The 16,835-nt window shown below is 44.0% G+C and overlaps 1 protein-coding gene across 2 annotated transcripts in view; it reads right to left on the bottom strand.

Annotated features, from left to right (window-relative positions):
• Positions 1 to 11,719: 11,719 nt before the first annotated feature.
• LOC311134941 (protein phosphatase 1 regulatory subunit 12C-like) overlaps positions 11,720 to 16,835 on the bottom strand; it is a 57,696-nt gene continuing 52,580 nt past the window's right edge. For both annotated transcript variants that reach the window (XM_084168709.1, XM_084168710.1), the window contains 2 exons: positions 16,446 to 16,496; positions 11,720 to 14,486 (listed from right to left, as the gene is read on the bottom strand). In XM_084168709.1, the coding sequence (XP_084024835.1) occupies positions 14,400 to 14,486; positions 16,446 to 16,496 (138 nt within the window). In that variant the 3' untranslated portion in view covers positions 11,720 to 14,399. The remainder of the gene's footprint in view (positions 14,487 to 16,445; positions 16,497 to 16,835) is intronic.

The raw sequence follows: 16,835 nt of genomic DNA, 5'->3' as shown, positions 1-16,835 counted from the left end.
CCTGTCATTCAACTAACAGCAGTCCACTGTATTCCAGACAAGGCCTGACCAGTGTAGTTTTATACTGTGACCAGATCTTCAGTGTGTAGGCCATTTCTAGCAAGAACAGTCAAAAAAAGTGCAGGCGTTTTGAGGCCTTCCTCACTGACTGCTCCACGTGTGTCACCATTGAGATTAGAGTCTAGATGAAAACCAAGATACTTGGTCGTGGTTACCACTGGTACTTCCTGTCCTCCTAGGATTAGTGGTGCAGGTTGTGGACGGTCTCTAGAAAAACATATCCCAATTTCCACAGACTTTTTCCCCATTCAGGAGCATGTTGTTAGATGTGGCCCACTCTTCCAGCTGCTCTGCCTCCAAGCCCATGGAAGTGTCCTGTTGGATGCTGGTTAACGGTACGGTCTGCCTCCAAGCCCATGGAAGTGTCCTGTTGGATGCTGGTTAATGGTACGGCTCAGGTCAGCCCTACATCGTCTGCATACCCAGTGTCCAGAGTGTCACTGAAGACAACTTTTTCGGGTGGACATGTGAAGGAGAAACATATATGGTGAAACGACTCCCCCTTGTGGCGGTAGCAGCGCTGCACTTTGGGAGGTAGTCATACTGATTCGTGCATTCAGATAGAACTGTTGGCAGGAGTTTTTTTTTTTAATGATGAAGCTCTCCTGGGTTTTTCCAAGGCATGAAGTTAGAGAGATGGGCCTCCAGTCACTCGTTGTACCTGGGTTTGACATTTCTTTAGGTACGGGACACGCATTGGCAGTCTTCCAGGTCAGCAGGAACAGTCCCCCCTGCCAGTCGGACGTGTTAACAATGTGTGTGAGGACAGGGGCTAGATCTTCTGCTCTTTTAGTAGCCAGGCTGGAATGCCATCAGGCCCACATGCTTTACGTGGGCTGAGTCTGGTCAGAGCTTGCTTTAACTGGCCAATGCTGCACAGCTCAACCTGCCTTGTAGACACGGGCAGGGGGAAGATGGCAAGAGGGGTGGTGCTTGTCCATGCCTCAGCAAAGAAGCCATTTAAAACATCAGCCACGTCGTCGTCTTCAGTTCCCTCGACCTGTATTCTCCCTCCTGATGTTTCCTTTCGCCCCAGTCCATTGTTAATGAAGTCCCACCAATTCCTCAGAGTTTTTCGTCTTTAGGTCCTGGATTTCAGTTTTGTAGTAGTTTGTCTTTGCTTCCTTGATAAGCATCTTCTGTCTTTTCCTGATTCAGCCTTTATTTGTTCAGTCATCCACTGTTGTTGTTTTCTTATTTCAGACATCCTTTTTCCCGCAGCACCTCGCTTCTCCCTCCTGATGTTGTGTTTGGGGAGAACAGCAGACATTTGTGATCACTGGATCCGAGAGGAGCAAGTTCAGTTGGGGTGTTGTAGTGGTTCTTCAGATTTGTAATGATCAGATCTAGGATGGAGTCCCCTCTGGTCTTGTCTTTGACCACTTGTTTCATGTCTGGATGGGAGTTTGTCAGCATGTTGATGGGCAGGTGATTAAAGTCTCCACACAGGATGAGACCCATTTTGTGAGAGGACATCCTGATTCACGTGAGCGATTTTGTTTTCGATGTATTTTAGGTCTGTTACCTCCTATTGTCAGTATTTTCCTCCGTCTGTCCTTACCAGCCGTAGTCCATCTCACCCGGGCTTCTTGCGCGCATTATCCCGAAGCACTGAAGTTTGTCTCGGATATGCGGTGCCAGTGGAGGTGCATGTTTTTTTTTTGTAAATCCGTGGTAAATGTGATGAGTATTCCACAACGTTTATACAATCCATCGTTAACAAAGCCGTGCTTAATCCGTTAAAAGAGTAAGGAAAAGTATGCAGTGCAATAAAAACCCTATAAAAAAAAACAATTTCCAACATTGTAACTGTCGAGCGGCTGCCTGGAAGCGCCACCACACATAATCCAGGGGATAAGAGGGTTTAAAAAAAAAGAGATATCCTACGACCCCTGACATGACCCCTGACCCTACTGTCCTATGACCCCTGACCCTACGACCCCTGACATGACCCCTGACCCTACTGTCCTATGACCCCTGACCCTACGACCCCTGACACACACATCTCGGTCCCTGTTTTAAGGGTATAATGTGGCCTACGGTTCTCTGTGTTTTGTACAGTCAGATGAAATAGCACTTTGTTTTTGTACATTTGCATGTATTGTTTGCATTTGATACTTGTTAAAAAAATAAAAAATACTGACTTGTTTTCGAACATTTTGCAATTCTTCCTGACAGACAACACAATATAAATTATTTATATATGAACGTTCTGCAACGTTCCATCCTTCTGAACAGACCCCATAATTTCGTAATATTATTACAGATTCAGTGATTGGTCAACACACTTTGGTCCCGCATTTGATGACAGAGGAAGAAGGAAGTACGACAGAAGAGGAAAAAAGGAAGTACGACAGAACACAGAGGAAGAAGGAAGTACGACAGAACACAGAGGAAGAAGGAAGTACGACAGTACACAGAGGAAGAAGGAAGTACGACAGTACACAGAGGAAGAAGGAAGTACGACAGTACACAGAGGAAGAAGGAAGTACGACAGTACACAGAGGAAGAAGGAAGTACGACAGAACATAGAGGAAGAAGGAAGTACGACAGTACACAGAGGAAGAAGGAAGTACGACAGAACACAGAGGTGCTTGGATTGGGGAAGTATCAAAATGTTCCATATTCATTATCTCCAGCACCACCGCAACATCAACATATGAGAAAATGGCACATTTCTATGTTTTCGAGTCAAAAAGATAAGTGTTTCCGATGACATCATCTGGTGTTCATCATGTGATTTTAACCAATCGGTAACCCATGCCTCCTCGTAATTGGTTAAAATCACATAGTGCACCACTAGATGATGTCATCGTCAATGAAAGATGGTCCAGTCATAAACCTACAGTAAGAACCTACAGTAAGAACCTACAGTAAGAACCCACAGTAAGAACCCACAGTAAGAACCCACAGTAAGAACCCACAGTAAGAACCTACAGTAAGAACCTACAGTAAGAACCCACAGTAAGAACCTACAGTAAGAACCCACAGTAAGAACCCACAGTAAGAACCCACAGTAAGAACCTACAGTAAGAACCTACAGTAAGAACCTACAGTAAGAACCTGCAGTAAGAACCTACAGTAAGAACCTACAGTAAGAACCTACAGTAAGAACCTACAGTAAGAACCCACAGTAAGAACCCACAGTAAGAACCTACAGTAAAATGCAACTTCATGGGCCCTTAAAAAGGATAGTTTACCCAAATTACCAAATTCCATTGGTTAACCTGGAAGTAGTCTATGGACAAGATACGACAGCAATCCCATGCTTTGGTTTAGTTTTCCTGGCACGGTTTCCGAATGCTAATGTCTTAGCATTTGTGGCACAAATCCCATTCAAAGTCACGAGACCGATATTAGCATATTTCACCGCATCACATCCAAATCATCCGAAGCTGTGGAGCTCTTCTCTTAACACGTATAGACCCAGAATTTAATAGATCATCTGACCAATTATGCAAGACTTTAGTACTGGGTTAACCGAGATTACTGACAGGGTAAGGAAAGTGTAGTGTATGAAACTGTATGCACTCACTAACTGTAAGTCGCTCTGGATAAGAGCGTCTGCTAAATGACTAAAATGGCAATGTAAAATGTAGTGTCAATTTGTAATTTGGTGTACTATCCCTGTAAGAGTGCTTTAGAGATGTATAAACCATTTAATGGTGGAAAAAGTGTCAGAGGAAAGAGAAGAGTTCAGGTGAAGACACTGTTATCAACATTCTGGAATACTTTGTGGATAAAACATAATCTCTGGAGCATCAAAAGGTTCATTTCAAACGAATGGGTTCACTTATAATATCATAACAATTGTCTTAATGCTGGTCAAAACATGGAAAGCCAAATTAAAGCCTCTTAAAGAAGAAGTTACAGGTCTGTGAGAGCCAGAAATCTTGCTTGTTTGTAGGTGACCAAATACTTTTTTTCCCCACTGTACATGTTGACAGAATGGTGAGACAGAGAGAGAGAGACGGTTGCTGTACTCCCAGGTAAGGCCCCAGTATTCACTCAGGCAGCTTGAAGATGATGATGTCACGGCATGCAGTGGCCTGGTAGGGATGGTGGAAATGCATGATGTACCTTTTACCACTAAAGCCGCGTTGCTGAACAATTCAACCCTTTTGTTAGTGTTCCATTGACATGGAAATTCACATACAATCTAAAAGTTCTTAAGCATTGACCGTAACACCTATAGCTAACCCTGTTTTTGAGGCGTCAGGTAGCTTTAGTGGTTAAGAGCGTTGTGCCAGTAACCGAAAGTTCTAATCCCCAAGCCGACTAGGTGAAAAATCTGTCGATGTGCCCTTGAGCAAGGCACTTAACCCTAATTGCTCCTGTAAGTCGCTCTGGATAAGAGCGTCTGCTAAATGACTAAAATGTAAAACATTTAACCGACCTGGAAAACAAGGTGAGTTGAATTTAGGCTGAACTGAAATGAACAATTAGCCCAGTTGGCCTGGGCTGCGTCCAGTACATGAAAACGTAACAGAACAATCCACTGAACGGAAACGGTGCTGTACTGAACGACCAGTTGCAAAACGAGGGGTTGGGTTGTGGGTTCAAATGCACCACTTCCCTTTAAATACATCACTTAGTGCTTCAAGCCACACCCGGCACACCCACCGAACGGAGCAAAGACATCGCAAAGTCTGTTCAAGAACGTACAAGAAAGTTTTGGCAAAAGGTGTTGTTCAGTACAAACCGTTCCACAACATATTTTATTTTTTTATTTAACCTTTATTTAACCAGGAAGGGCTCATTGAGATTTAAAATCTCTTTTTCAAGAGCGTCCTGGCCAAGATAGGCAGCACCAAGTCATTACAAAAAATTACAGACAGACAACATGAAAAACTACAAGTAATCTAGTCAAAAGTTCAAGTGAACTGAATTCGCCCCTGGCGTTGTGCATAGTAGGGATAAAATCCTGCAATACCTGCGGCACTCCAGGAACAGGGTCGCCTACCCCCTGCTCCAGGGTCCTGTGGTGAAACGACCGCTGTGCAAGGTATTGGGCAACAGCTTTCTTCCAGGGCCCCGTTTTCACAAAGCATCTCACAGTAGGGATAGTGATCTAGGATAACTCACAGTAGGGATAGTGATCTAGGATAACTCACAGTAGGGATAGGGATCTAGGATAACTCACAGTAGGGATAGGGATCTAGGATAACTCACAGTAGGGATAGTGATCTAGGATAACTCACAGTAGGGATAGTGATCTAGGATAACTCACAGTAGGGATAGTGATCTAGGATAACTCACAGTAGGGATAGTGATCTAGGATAACTCACAGTAGGGATAGGGATCTAGGATAACTCACAGTAGGGATAGTGATCTAGGATAACTCACAGTAGGGATAGTGATCTAGGATAACTCACAGTAGGGATAGTGATCTAGGATAACTCACAGTAGGGATAGGGATCTAGGATAATCTCCCCCTTGTCGATGTCCTGCTACTCTGAGATTATTTGTGAATATGGGCCCTGGCTCGTCAGCAATGCCACAGCAATGCAACAACAAAAACATGAATAAGAATTAGCTTCGTCAGTCAGTAACTTAGCTAACTAGCTAACGAAACATTCATGTAAAATGTGCACAAGCCCCCGTAATAAACCAAATTATATGAAAACAACAACACAGCCAACTTTCAGTCACCAACAGGGACGGCCTGTTCAATAGGGCGATATGGGCGACGCACTGCCAAACGGGAAAAGGAAGGGATTTTTTTTCTAATCAATTATATCACGGCAACAGTAGTTATCAGTGTTCACGTCTGATCTGCCAGCCACTAAATGTCAAATCAGGCTAAAGTCGTGCTTCAAATGGCCACGCCCGTTTTTGGGGCGATTTCAGTCAAGTTGAAAATCGCCCAGAAGTCTCTCATAGCCTGTCATGTAAAATCTATTTTTTTCACATTTCAAAGCTTTCAATACATTCTCTATGGGTGTCTGTGGGCATGCACTTACGCGCGTTCGTCATACGTGACGTAACGTTGAACGTAACTAAGACAATGGCGGATAGCAGCGTCTCTGTTGTGACCTGCAGTGCGGCGTTATTTTATGTTTTTAATTTGTAGACTTAGTTTACAAACATTCTGCCAACCATGGATTTCCAGTGGTTGGTTTTGGACTGATCTTGTTGATCGTGTACATACCCGCTACGAACGGACTAAATAATGAAAACGCTGCTGGCAGCTGAATCCCAATACAGCTGGGAGACTTGGCTGGATGAGTCCCCGGACAGAGAAGTGGAGCCGGCCACCTTCACCCTGGTCAGAGCGGACCGCGATCCTGGTAAGAGAGCGACTCTGTACCCCGACATTGAACTGCTTTCTGTGTCATTGCGACCTTACTATCAATTCAATTCAATTTAAGGGCTTTATTGGCATGGGAAACGTGTGTTAACATTGCCAAAGCAAGGGAAGTAGATAGTAAACAAAAGTGAAATAAACAATAAATATTAACAGTAAACATTACACTCAGAAGTTTCAAAAGAATAAAGACATTTCAAATGTCATATTATGTATATATACAGTGTTGTTACAATGTGCAAATAGTTAAAGTACAAATGGGAAAATAAATAAACATAAATATGGGTTGTATTTACAATGGTGTTTGTTCTTCACTGGTTGCCCTTTTCTTGTGGCAACAGGTCACAAATCTTGCAGCTGTGATGGTACACTGTGGTTTTTCACCCAGTAGATAAGGGAGTTTATCAAAATTGGGTTTGTTTTCGAATTCTTTGTGGATCGCTGTAATCTGAGGGAAATATGTGTCTCTAATATGGTCATACATTTGGCAGGAGGTTAGGAAGTGCAGCTCAGTTTCCACCTCATTTTGTGGGCAGTGTGCACATAGCCTGTCTTCTCTTGAGAGCCAGGTCTGCCTACGGCGGCCTTTCTCAATAGCAAGGCTATGGTCACTGAGTCTGTACATAGTCAAAGCTTTCCTTAAGTTTGGGTCAGTCACAGTGGTCAGGTATTCTGCCACTGTGTACTCTCTGTTTAGGGCCAAATAGCATTCTAGTTTGCTCTGTTTTTTTGTTTGTTCTTTCCAATGTGTCAAGTAATTCTCTTTTTGTTTTCTCATGATTTGGTTGGGTCTAATTGTGTTGTTGTTGTTGTTGTTGTTGTTGTTGTCCTGGGGCTGTGTGGGGTCTGTTTGTGTTTGTGAACAGAGGCCCAGGACAAGCTTACTTAGGGGACTCTTCTCCAAGTTCATCTCTCTGTAGGTGATGGCTTTGTTATGGAAGGTTTGGGAATCGCTTCCTTTTAAGTGGTTACTATCTGCCCCGTGAGTTCCCCCAATTGTTTGTTACCGTTGTGTACTGTTGATAATCACAAGTTTACTGGAGAACTGAGACCAAGTAGAGACTTTGGACAGGGTGGATATGGTATAATAAAGGCAGTTTATTCAGAGGTAAAGATATCTGGAATCGCGTGCACGGACTCGTTCGTGCACGCGAGTAAAGTAAAAGTGTCCTGTCTTAGGTCAGCTAGGATCACCACTCCTTGGCCACCTGCTGACAAGGCTGACAAGATAGGACTCTTTTGTCCATTGTTATAGGATAGGAACAGCATTGATTGAAAACAAACGCCCAACACAAAATGGGTCATGCACAAGATTTTAGTCAGACCAAGCTATAACATTATATATTTACTACGACAGTACATTCAACCAAAAGCTAATATAACAAAGGCATCAGAGATTATTTATAATCTGTCACAGAAACTGGAATCCATCTCCCCAGATCAGTCAATAAATGCTTCTGGTATTGACTTATATGCTGCCCCTGTCTTCATGTTGTTGCTGGACATATATTTTTTAAAATGTGTGTAGGTCACCTAAATCATCAGAAAAATTGCCCCTCCTGAGAATTTTTTCAGGAGCCGCCACTGGTCACCAATACATCAATAAACAAGCAGGGAAACAAAGTAGTTTGACAAAACGTGTTCAATAGACAGTAACTAGCTAGTCTTTAAAATATAGCTACCAATAATATCGCAATTTGTTGTTTGCTAGAAACGTAGCTACAGTCCACTTTCCTAGCAAGCTAAGGTGAACTCTGATGGTGGGAGTAAACTAAGGTTAGCTAGCTTTCCCCCAGCAGTTTCAAGATCTCTGTCTAGTTAAAGCTGCAATATGTAATGTTTTGGGCGAACCCGACCAAATTCACATAGAAATTAGTGATGGGGGAACGAAGCTTCCTGAAGCATTGAGATTTTCCAACCAATTGTGTCGAAAATAGGTTAATTACTCGAGGATTTGATCAACACAGTGTACCCCAGTGGCATCTGCTGAGCAGCCAGATGACATCCCATACAAGTAGCGCAGCGTAGCCTTTTTGTCTCCTACCAAACCGATACCAACAGAACAAAGCTTCAGACGTTATTGATCACATGCTTCTGATAAAGCGATACAGGCATCAGACTCACACTGCTTCAAAGTACACTGCTTAGTGATTTCGAGGCATAGCTCTGGTATCAACCGTAACATCACTAATATAAATGTGAATTGTAGATCTGTCATTCTCATTGAAAGCAGGTCTAAGAAGCGGTAGATCTGTTCTATGTGCGCTATGTCTATGCTTCCCGTTCTTACGTTTCATTTTTGCGTCTTTTACTTTCGGTTTTATACACCAGCTTCGAACAGCTGAAAATACAATATTTTTGGTTATTGAAAATATATTTCACAGCGATTTTAGATGGTACAATGATTCTCTGTTTGTTTTGACACAAACTGAAATTAGGACCAGGAATTTTAGCAACCAGGAAAAGTGGAGTGATTTCTGCATATTGCACCTTAATGGCATTTTTATACATTTGATCAATCAGATGTATAGCTAGCAAACATATTCGTTCACCTATGCAATTTAGGTTTATGGGAAAATATGGTTGGGAGTTTGAAGGGATGGATTTGAACCAACCAAATAAAGTACATCTGAAATCCAACACTGTCGCAGGTTTACCAGTAGATGTCGCCAGGGGGCTGTTTGTCCTCTGTTGGCTGGCTGCATGCCGTGTGTGAAAGCCACAAACCCTGGGAAAAGCAGCGCTTTGCCCAAATAAGGCTGCAATCCATCCGCTTCTCTCTTCCTCCCCTGCTCCTTTCCTCTCTCTCGCTCAGTCTTTCTCAGACTGGAGGGATATTTAGAGATCGGGAGTCTAGGCCAGCCAGACCTACCTTATTAGGAGCTGAGCCAACCAGACCCACCTTATTAGGAGCTGAGCCAACCAGACCTACCTTATCAGGAGCTGAGCCAACCAGACCTACCTTATCAGGAGCTGAGCCAACCAGACCCACCTTATCAGGAGCTGAGCCAACCAGACCTACCTTATTAGGAGCTGAGCCAACCAGACCTACCTTATTAGGAGCTGAGCCAACCAGACCCACCTTATTAGGAGCTGAGCCAACCAGACCTACCTTATTAGGAGCTGAGCCAACCAGACCCACCTTATTAGGAGCTGAGCCAACCAGGCCCACCTTATTAGGAGCTGACCTTGTTGTCAGCATCTATATTCCTACAGGAGAGGACAGTGGTCAGATGGGTCTGTCTGTCTCTACTCTAGCTGCTCACAACACAGCACAACACACATAGATGGAACTAGCAGATGGGTCTGTCTGTCTGTCTGTCACTATCTCTCTCTTATTCTCTGTCTGTCTCGGACTGGGCTTAATACTGACTGACTGGTACCCATGGATGGATGTGAACCATAGTGTTACCGGTGGATGGATGTGAACCATAGTGTTACCGGTGGATGGATGTGAACCATAGTGTTACCGGTGGATGGATGTGAACCATAGTGTTACCGGTGGATGGATGTGAACCATAGTGTTACCGGTGGATGGATGTGAACCATAGTGTTAACTGTGGATGGATGTGAACCATAGTGTTACCGGTGGATGGATGTGAACCATAGTGTTACCGGTGGATGGATGTGAACCATAGTGTTACCGGTGGATGGATGTGAACCATAGTGTTACCGGTGGATGGATGTGAACCATAGTGTTACCGGTGGATGGATGTGAACCATAGTGTTACCGGTGGATGGATGTGAACCATAGTGTTACCGGTGGATGGATGTGAACCATAGTGTTACCGGTGGATGGATGTGAACCATAGTGTTACCGGTGGATGGATGTGAACCATAGTGTTACCGGTGGATGGATGTGAACCATAGTGTTACCGGTGGATGGATGTGAACCATAGTGTTACCGGTGGATGGATGTGAACCATAGTGTTACCGGTGGATGGATGTGAACCATAGTGTTACCGGTGGATGGATGTGAACCATAGTGTTACCGGTGGATGGATGTGAACCATAGTGTTACCGGTGGATGGATGTGAACCATAGTGTTACCGGTGGATGGATGTGAACCATAGTGTTACCGGTGGATGGATGTGAACCATAGTGTTACCGGTGGATGGATGTGAACCATAGTGTTACCGGTGGATGGATGTGAACCTACAGTACATCTCCAAATACTTCTAACGGTCTCACAACTTCTTTGAGTCTATATAAAACACTTTGGACTGTTTTCCCAGACACAGACTAAACCTAGTTCTGGACTAAAAAGCCATTTCAATAGAGATGCTCTATTGAGCGTTCTATTTAGTCCAGGACTAGGGTTAATATGTGTCTGGGAAACATACCCTTACACTTGCAGTAAGTCTTGGAGATGCAATGTTGCAAGAAGTAGCTTGACCTTGCAACTGTCAGGAGGATCAAACGATGACAACATTCCTCTGATCAACAACAGTCTCTCTCCCTCTCACACAACACACACTCTCTCAACCCCTGGATACAGAGACACACAACAGACACACAGTCAACCCCTGGATACAGACACACAGTCAACCCCTGGATACAGACACACAGTCAACCCCTGGATACAGAGACACACAGTCATCCCCTGGATACAGACACACAGTCATCCCCTGGATACAGACACACAGTCATCCCCTGGATACAGACACACAGTCAACCCCTGGATACAGACACACAGTCAACCCCTGGATACAGAGACACACAGTCATCCCCTGGATACAGACACACAGTCATCCCCTGGATACAGACACACAGTCAACCCCTGGATACAGAGACACAGTCAACCCCTGGATACAGAGACACAGAATTAAATCAAACACTGGATACAGACACACAGTCATCCCCTGGATACAGACACACAGTCAACCCCTGGATACAGAGACACAGTCAACCCCTGGATACAGAGACACAGAATGAAATCAAACACTGGATACAGACACACAGTCATCCCCTGGATACAGACACACAGTCAACCCCTGGATACAGAGACACAGTCAACCCCTGGATACAGAGACACAGAATGAAATCAAACACTGGATACAGACACACAGTCATCCCCTGGATACAGACACACAGTCAACCCCTGGATACAGACACACAGTCAACCCCTGGATACAGAGACACAGAATGAAATCAAACACTGGATACAGACACACACATCCTTTATTAAGTGCCATCCTCCATGTAATATCTTAGACCAACATGGTGGGGGAAGAAGACTACATGGAATTCACTTCTGAAGGTTATTATTATTATTCATTCAAAACTAATATTATTTATAATATAATATACATAACCAACAATTTTCCTCCCTTTCAAAGTGGGAGAGATTGACATCAGATAAATGGAAAAATATGAAAATAATATTTATCATGATAATAATAATAATAATAATAATAATAATAAACAATGCATAGCATATAGGTTTTTACAGAACAGCAAGTCTCTCTAATATTGTGCAATGATCTTTGACCCTCAGGTCTGCGGCGATACCTCACCTCCCTCCCTCCCTCCATCCTCCCCCTCCTTCCTACCCAATAGAAACCTAAGGAGGGAGTCCTTTGCATCCCGATAATCGTTGCTTTCTACCAAATTGTTCACTTCTTATCATGGTATAAAAGCAAATGACTGGTATAAAAACACGGTGAAGCCCATGCCTATTCAAGACTTTTACATTTGTGACGGAGTGCACAGGTGCAACCCGTCAGGAGAAAGGACAGATTATTGGGATGCAGATTCGTGTAGGAGAGGAGCTGTTTTTGTATTAGCATGACTCAGGACGTGGGGCGAAGCCTCACTGATCTGTGATCGCTTAGCTTTGCCTGGTGCTGCACTGATCTGTGATCGCTTAGCTTGGCCTGCCTGGCTGATGGTGAGTAAAGTGCAGTGGTCAACAGACTGCTCTGTCTGTGGTCATTTAAAAGGAGCATGGAGTTCGTCTGTGGTCTGTGTGTGTCTGGGTACATCCCAAATGACACCCTATATAGTGCACTAGTTTTGACCAGGGCCCTAAAGTAGTGCACTACATAGGGAATAGGGTGCCATTTGGGATGCAGCGACTGTGGTCACAATAGTTTGTGAGGGGGAGGAGTGCATCGGTGGTGGGAGAGGTAGGTGGGTTCAAAACACATGTGGAGTGGAATGACACTACCAGATTAAGAGGCTCATGGATGTGGAATGACATTACCAGATTAAGAGGTTCATGGATGTGGAATGACATTACCAGATTAAGAGGCTCATGGATGTGGAATGACATTACCAGATTAAGAGGCTCATGGATGTGGAATGACATTACCAGATTAAGAGGTTCATGGATGTGGAATGACATTACCAGATTAAGAGGCTCATGGATGTGGAATGACACTACCAGATTAAGAGGCTCATGGATGTGGAATGACCAGATTAAGAGGCTCATGGATGTGGAATGACACTACCAGATTAAAAAGCTCATGGATGTGGAATGACCAGATTAAGAGGCTCATGGATGTGGAATGACACTACCAGATTAAGAGCCTCATGGATGTAGAATGACATTACCAGATTAAGAGGCTCATGGATGTGGAATGACATTACCAGATTAAGAGGCTCGTGGATGTAGAATGACATTACCAGATTAAGAGGCTCATGGATGTGGAATGACATTACCAGATAAAGAGGTTCATGGATGTGGAATGACATTACCAGATTAAGAGGCTCATGGATGTGGAATGACACTACCAGATTAAGAGGCTGATGGATGTGGAATGACACTACCAGATTAAGAGGCTCATGGATGTGGAATGACATTACCAGATTAAGAGGCTCATGGATGTGGAATGACATTACCAGATTAAGAGGCTCATGGATGTGGAATGACATTACCAGATTAAGAGGCTCATGGATGTGGAATGACACTACCAGATTAAGAGGCTCATGGATGTGGAATGACATTACCAGATTAAGAGGCTCATTGATGTGGAATGACATTACCAGATTAAGAGGCTCATGGATGTGGAATGACCAGATTAAGAGGCTCATGGATGTGGAATGACATTACCAGATTAAGAGGCTCATGGATGTGGAATGACCAGATTAAGAGGCTCATGGATGTGGAATGACATTACCAGATTAAAAGGCTCATGGATGTGGAATGACACTACCAGATTAAGAGGCTGATGGATGTGGAATGATTTTACCAGATTAAGAGGCTCATGGATTGGGTTTCCCCCTGGTCTTTATTTTAGAGATTGAACTCTGAAAGTGACTGAATATTGAAAGTTTAACCAGTTTCATGGTTTCTGTTTCTTAAACCGGTTCTTCAACTGAGAAACGTTAAGGGCTGGTTTCCCGGACACGGGCAGTATTCCCACGTATGTATCTTTATCTTCACAGACTAAACCTAGTCCTGGACTAAAAAGCTTGCTCAATGCAGAGCAGAACCTCAATTAGGTCTGGGCTAGGCTTAATCTGTGTCCAGGAAACAGGCCCAAACTGTTATGAAAGGTCATGGTTTCTGTTTAGAGTTTAGGATGTTACACAAAGAAAGCTGGATGGATGTCTATGGTATGGATCCAGGTTATGGATGGAGTCAGTTAAAGCCTCTATAAAGGGTGTATTTGTGGGTAGGATCATTTGAGTGGGAGGGACAGGGATCGGTAGTTATTACAATAGTGGAGTGGGTTGGTGATGGTAAAGGTTGTGTGAATGTGGTGGTCACAAAACAAATCCTTACTTGGTGGGAGAGTTATGTAAAGGGAACAAGATGCCTTGGACTGGTCCAATGTGCATGGAGAGTGTGTGTGTGGCACGCAAAGAAGACTATAGGTCTGTGTGTTTATTAGTGTTTTCCCCCCTGGTGCACATTGTCATGGGCATTTGGCTGCTGTCACGACTCGTTACTACTATGCGAGCTGTTGTCATGGCTGCGTCTCTCTCTCTCTCTCTCTCTCTCTTTTCTCGGGAGGGAGGGAGAGGAAAAATTCCCTCTTACTATTTGGAGAGCTTGTTGATGACTATTTGGAGAGCTTGTTGATGACTATTTGGAAAGCTTGCTGATGACCCTGATCAGCGCTCCGTTCTCATCTTTCAGTCGCTGGTTGTCAGCTCTCAGGTCACCTAGCACCTAGAGGAACAAAGTTGTTATTGGTTGAAAAACTGACATTGGATACATCCAATGCACCCCTACACACTGAGTATACAAAACATTAAGAACCTGCTCTTTCCATGACAGACTGACCAGGTGAATCCAGGTGAAAGCTATGATCCCTTATTGATGTCACTTGTTAAATCCACTTCAATCAGTGTAGATGAAGGGGAGGAGACAGGTTAAAGAAGGATTTTTAAGCCTCGAGACAATTGAGACATGGATTGTGTATGTGTGCCATTCAGACGGTGAATGGGCAAGACAAAACATTTAGGTGCCTTTGAACGGGGTATGGTAGTAGGTGCCAGGCGCACCGGTTTGAGTGTGTCAAGAACTGCAACGCTGCTGGGTTTTTCACGCTTAACAGTTTCCCGTGTGTATCAAGAATGGTCCACCACCCAAACGACATCCAGCCAACTTGACACAACTGTGGGAAGCATTGGAGTCAACATGGGCCAGCATCCCTGTGGTACGCTTTCGACACCTTGTAAAGTCCACGCCCCAATGAATTGAGGCTGTTCTGAGGGCAAAATTAGGAAGATGTGTTGCTAATGTTTGGTATACTCAGTGCACTACTTTTTACCAGGGCCCAAAGAGGTGTCATCTGGGACGCGGACATTGACTTTAATTGTTTGGTTGAAAACTGACTGACATTGACTTCAGCTTTTTGTTGGGCTGAAAACTAACTGACATTGGCTTCAGCTGTTTGTTGGGCTGAAAACTAACTAACATTGACTTTCTTTACAGAACAACTGTAACAATCGTATGTACTATCAGAGAGATCAATCATTGGATTTTCATGCTGTTCAGGTTAACACCTATTTGAGCTCAGTTATGTCTGCAATAGAAATGGAGAGTTAAATGAACACAGCAAAAGGAGGATGGTAGGATGAGTGTTTGGACAAGAAAACAGGAGATCATGAGGAGTGTTATGGGGTGATCTGGTGAAGAGATAGATTGAAGACAGGAGAAGTGTTACGGGGTGATCTGGTGAAGAGATAGATTGAAGACAGGAGAACAGGAGGAGGGTTACGGGGTGATCTGGTGAAGAGATAGATTGAAGACAGGAGATCAGGAGGAGGGTTACGGGGTGATCTGGTGAAGAGATAGATTGAAGACAGGAGATCAGGAGGAGGGTTACGGGGTGATCTGGTGAAGAGATAGATTGAAGACAGGAGATCAGGAGGAGGGTTACGGGGTGATCTGGTGAAGAGATAGATTGAAGACAGGAGATCAGGAGGAGGGTTACGGGGTGATCTGGTGAAGAGATAGATTGAAGACAGGAGATCAGGAGGAGGGTTACGGGGTGATCTGGTGAAGAGATAGATTGAAGACAGGAGAAAAGGAGAAGTGTTACGGGGTGATCTGGTAAAGAGATAGATCATCATGGTTGTAGTTCTTTATGATAGCCATATTAGCAGCTTATTAGCAGTTCATATTTTGCGGGTAAATACAGACGAATGTATAAAAGTCACCTTGTCCTAGAGAGATTTGCACGGCTAGCAAAACGTCACACCAGGGTAAGCCTACACGAAACACAGCCCTTATTTTAAGTGTTTCTAAGATCCCTTATGGGGAAAAATGAAAGGTGTAAAAACGATTGGAACCATTTCCCTGTTTGACCGCTAGGTGTTATGGGTATTATGACTCATACTGTGGTACTCTATGTGCCCTGGTCAAAAGTAGTGCACTATATAGGGAATAGGGTGCAATTTCGGACACAGACTCAATGTATTGCTACAACACTAGTGAATTGCAGCACAAGCTGTGAAAGAAGCAGCGAGCTGTAATCATGCGTGTGCATGCGGTGTCTGTGTGGAGTTAAAGCTGGGTTCAAATGCTATTTGTTATCTGTCAAATACTTCGATTTCATGGCAATCTCAATCAAAGCCCAGCTAATGGATTTCAAAGATTTCGGATACTATTTGAACTTTTCACCTTCAACTCCGCCTCCAGCTCAGCCACACGCCGCTCCAACATCCGTCGCTCCTGATGAGACAGAGAGAGAGAGAGAGAGAGACAGAGAGAGAGAGAGAGACAGAGAGAGAGAGAGAGACAGAGAGAGACAGAGAGAGAGAGAGACACAGAGAGAGAGAGAGAGAGAGACAGAGAGAGAGACAGAGAGAGAGACAGAGAGAGAGAGAGAGACAGAGAGACAGAGAGAGAGAGACAGAGAGAGAGACAGAGAGAGATACAGAGAGAGAGAGAGAGACAGAGAGAGAGACAGAGACAGAGAGAGAGACAGAGAGAGAGAGACAGAGACAGAGAGAGACAGAGACAGAGAGAGACAGAGACAGAGAGAGAGAGAGAGACAGAGACAGAGAGAGA

This window comes from Coregonus lavaretus (assembly GCF_964263955.1).
Source record: "Coregonus lavaretus genome assembly, chromosome: 9".
NCBI lineage: Eukaryota > Metazoa > Chordata > Actinopteri > Salmoniformes > Salmonidae > Coregonus > Coregonus lavaretus.
This window is presented reverse-complemented; position numbering and strand designations above follow the sequence as displayed.